Source organism: Myotis brandtii, unplaced genomic scaffold, assembly GCF_000412655.1.
Source record: "Myotis brandtii unplaced genomic scaffold, ASM41265v1 scaffold601, whole genome shotgun sequence".
NCBI classification, from domain to species: domain Eukaryota; kingdom Metazoa; phylum Chordata; class Mammalia; order Chiroptera; family Vespertilionidae; genus Myotis; species Myotis brandtii.
In genome coordinates, this window is record NW_005370276.1 from 908,505 (window position 1) to 912,049 (window position 3,545).

A 3,545-nucleotide genomic window follows, 5' to 3' on the forward strand; every position below is an offset into this window, starting at 1 on the left:
GAGCTCTGCACCCCCGGCCCCGCCCTCCAGCCCCTGGCCCACTAGAGGGACCCCCGCCAACTCACCGTGTCAGCCTCGTGGGGCTCGTAGGTGAAGTGCTCTGGAAAGGCCTTGGCCAGGGCCATGTGGCGCGCAGACATATAGTACTTCCGGGGAGAGAAGGAGAGGGACATGGGGGGGCGCCCTTGGCAAATGCGGGAGAGGGTGACCCCGCCCCCAACACACCTTTTATGCAGATGAGCACACTCTGCCGCATTTCCACTAGACCCCTAAGCCAGCGCTTTTTAACAGGTGTGCAATTTTTATAAAACATGCAATTCCTGTCCTAACAGGTTTGGCTCAGTGGATAGATCGTCGGCCTGCGGACTGAAGGGTCCCAGGTTCGATTCCCGTCAAGGGCACATGCCGGCTTTGCCACTCGATCCCCAGTAGGGGGCGTGCAGGAGGCAGCCGATCAATGATTCTCATTATTGCTGTTTCTATCACTCTCTCTCCCTTCCTCTCTGAATCAATACAAATACACTTAAAACCAACAAACAGAAACAAACAGGCAATTCCTGACTGTAAAAGAGACCAGGCAGGGGCGCTGACCTTTTTTAGATGGTCAAATAAAAAAATGACAGCACAAACACAGCAGCCGTCCGGTGTGAATGAATCTAAATTATACCTGTTTTTTTTTTTTTTTGGTCAGATCAGCAAAAAATATATTTTTTTGATGGGCCCCATAATTTACTAATAAGTTTATGTGTGCCATGAGCGGAGAAAGGTGGAAAATAGGTGGCCTGAGCCAATCATCCATTTTTCGGGCTCCGCCCCTTATGCAGATAGCAGAGCTGTGAGACAGCACAAACACAACAGCCGTCCGGTATGAATGAATGTAAATTATACCTTCTTTTTGTTGTTGTTTTGGTCAGATCAGCAAAAAATATATTTTTTGATGGGACCCATAATTTACTAATAAGTTTATGTGTGCCATGAGCGGAGAAAGGTGGGAAATAGGTGGCCTGAGCCAATCATCCATTTTTCGGGCTCCGCCCCTTATGCAGATAGCAGAGCTGTGAATGGACAGCCTGGTTTCTCGGGCTGCAGTTATGCAAATAGCAGACCATCGGGGCCCACTTGGTTTTCCTGCAGAAGTTGAATAATTTCTTAAAGGGACAGCAACCTCTACAAGTAAGAGGAGCCACCTGCCCCTTTGAGACTGAAGAACCAGAGACCCAGAATCGGAAGGAAGCACAGGGCAGGAGAGGGCGCTGGTCTATACCCGGCCCAAGTATTTCCAGTCCAGAAGGTCGGAGAGGCGCTCGGTGCGGTTCCGCTGGATGATGCGCTGACGCCGGCTCTGCTGGCAGAAGCTGTAGAGGAAGGAGGTGAGCTGCGAGCAGGAATCATCCAGGCTGCGGAACCGCCGGTCCAGAATGTAGATGCCTGTGGGGTGGGATCGGGTGGGGAGGGGAGCAGGATGGGGGACTCAGAAAACAGACTGACACCAGGACCCCTCTTCCCCAGGGCCCACGGGTGCCGGTTCTCAGCCTGGGCGCTGACCGTATGCCGAGGGGTCTGCGATGTGCTCCTCCATGAAGCAGCCGAAGCCGGAGAGGTTGGTGGAGATGCTGGGGATGCCCATAACCGTGCACTCAGCTGCGGGAAGGCGGGAGAAAAAGCCCATTGAGCTTTCGTTCCCCTCTGAACCGGCTTGAAATCTCAATAAAAACCTCAACGGCGCCCTCTACTGGCGCCTTTGCCAAATGCCGGGCACTGTACTGAGCAAGCCAGGAGCTGGAAAATCCACGCTGTGCATGACTATTACATCAGTTTACCATGTTCATTAGCTTGCACTTATAAGTCAGATCACGTGATATTTGTCTTTCTCTGACTGGCTTATTTCACTCAGCATAATACTCTCAGTCTATAATACTTACTGTTTCTATTTCTTAGAGGGGAAGCGGAGAAGCTCAGAAAAAGGAATTCACTTGCCCCAGGGCCTCGGAATAAGGAAAAGTCTAGAGTTGGGCCGTGAGGATGCGAATTTATTGAGTTCGGGGCCAAATGTCTGCCATTCTCCCTCATCCTCACAACCTGGGAGAGACTCTCGTACGCCAGCCCACACTGCTTTGGCTATCATAGCTTCAGAGTCTGTTTACACAGGAGGTAAGAAAAGGCCTCTCGTTATTACCATTGCTGTGTACAGAGCAAGTATTAGAGTTTGTTTACCACCTTAAAGAGCGCTGGGAGGCGGATCAAGGAGTTTATTGTAATTCTTATATGATGTCTCTAAAAACGTTTGTTAAGCTACAAAAGCAGACACTAAATATAACAGGGCTTACGGGGAAAACGGGGTAAGGGGCTGACCACACAAAACCTAGGCACTATTTTCACCATGGATGTAAGAAAACTGGCAAAATTCCTAATTCTCATGCAAGCACAGTTCAAAAGACTTATTACTCATAAATTGTCCCAGCCTGTGTTGCTCAATTGGCTGGAGCATCTTCCCTTACGCCAAAAGGTGGAGGGTTCGATTCCAGTCAGGACACATACCCAGGTTGCGGGTTCGATCCTCAATTGGGGCGCATATGGGAGGCAACAATCGATGTTTCACTCGCTCTTCCTCTCTCTCTCTCACATCAATAAAAGCATATCCTCGAGTAGGATTAAAAATGTTTTTAATTACTCAAACTGAAGAAAGACTACAGCCAATGTGGTATTTATTTAGCCATAAAAACATATGAAAGTAGTTTGATTCGAAAGGGTGTGAGGAGGGTTGAACTTGGGGAGATCACAGCAGAATAGCCCAAAATGAGAGAGAATTGCAAAGGAGCCGATCCAACTTGAAGCCCGTGTTTAAAAGGAGCCAACAGGAGGAAGGTGGAGGGGACGGGTGCTGGGGGCCGCTCAGGGAGACTGCACCCCATGCAGCGGTGTTCGTGGACTGTGCCTTACGCTGCTGTTACTGGGGGGCTGGGGGGGGCGATTGTCAGCACATTGGGGGAAGTCACATGTGCACGGTGACATGAGTCCTCCAGTTCCCCATCACATGAGCTAGAGTGTCCCAGAGACGCATGCTGTGGCAGAACAGACTGTTCCCATTGCTCCTGGTTTCGCAAAGGAGGAACTTGGGGCTCACGGAGGGCGCGTGCCTTGTCCCAGGATCATGCCAGGCCTGGCCAGACCCCCCACGCCATGCTGCACTCACCCGGCGTGTAGCCCCAAGGCTCGTAGTAGGAGGGGAAGACCCCGAGGTGGCAGCCACGGACGAACTCCTCGTAGTCCACGGGCAGCAGGGGGCTGGTGGAGGACAGGAACTCCGGGTGGAAAATAACCTGGCGGCGAGAAAGAAGGACTCAGCCCGAGGCACCCCATTTGTCTGGGGTTCCAGAGCGGCCCACAGAGAGTGAAAATTTTGTCTGAAGTCACGTAAGTCAGTGGCAGGACAAAGATTTTTTAAAAAATTATTATTATTATTGTCTAAAGTTTTACATATGTCTTCTTTTTCCCCAAGTGCCAAGTGACACCCCCCTCCCCCCAGCCATTCTCACCCAGGGGGG

The 3,545-nt window shown here is 50.9% G+C and overlaps 1 protein-coding gene across 1 annotated transcript in view; it reads right to left on the reverse strand.

Annotated features, from left to right (window-relative positions):
* Window positions 1-41: 41 nt before the first annotated feature.
* Window positions 42-3,545, reverse strand: part of GYS1 (glycogen synthase 1 (muscle)) — a 16,894-nt gene continuing 13,390 nt past the window's right edge. Inside the window, exons 12-15 of the mRNA XM_014550427.1 lie at window positions 3,194-3,320; window positions 1,546-1,641; window positions 1,265-1,428; window positions 42-146 (exon numbers count right to left, since the gene is read on the reverse strand). Of these exons, the coding sequence (XP_014405913.1) occupies window positions 42-146; window positions 1,265-1,428; window positions 1,546-1,641; window positions 3,194-3,320 (492 nt within the window). The remainder of the gene's footprint in view (window positions 147-1,264; window positions 1,429-1,545; window positions 1,642-3,193; window positions 3,321-3,545) is intronic.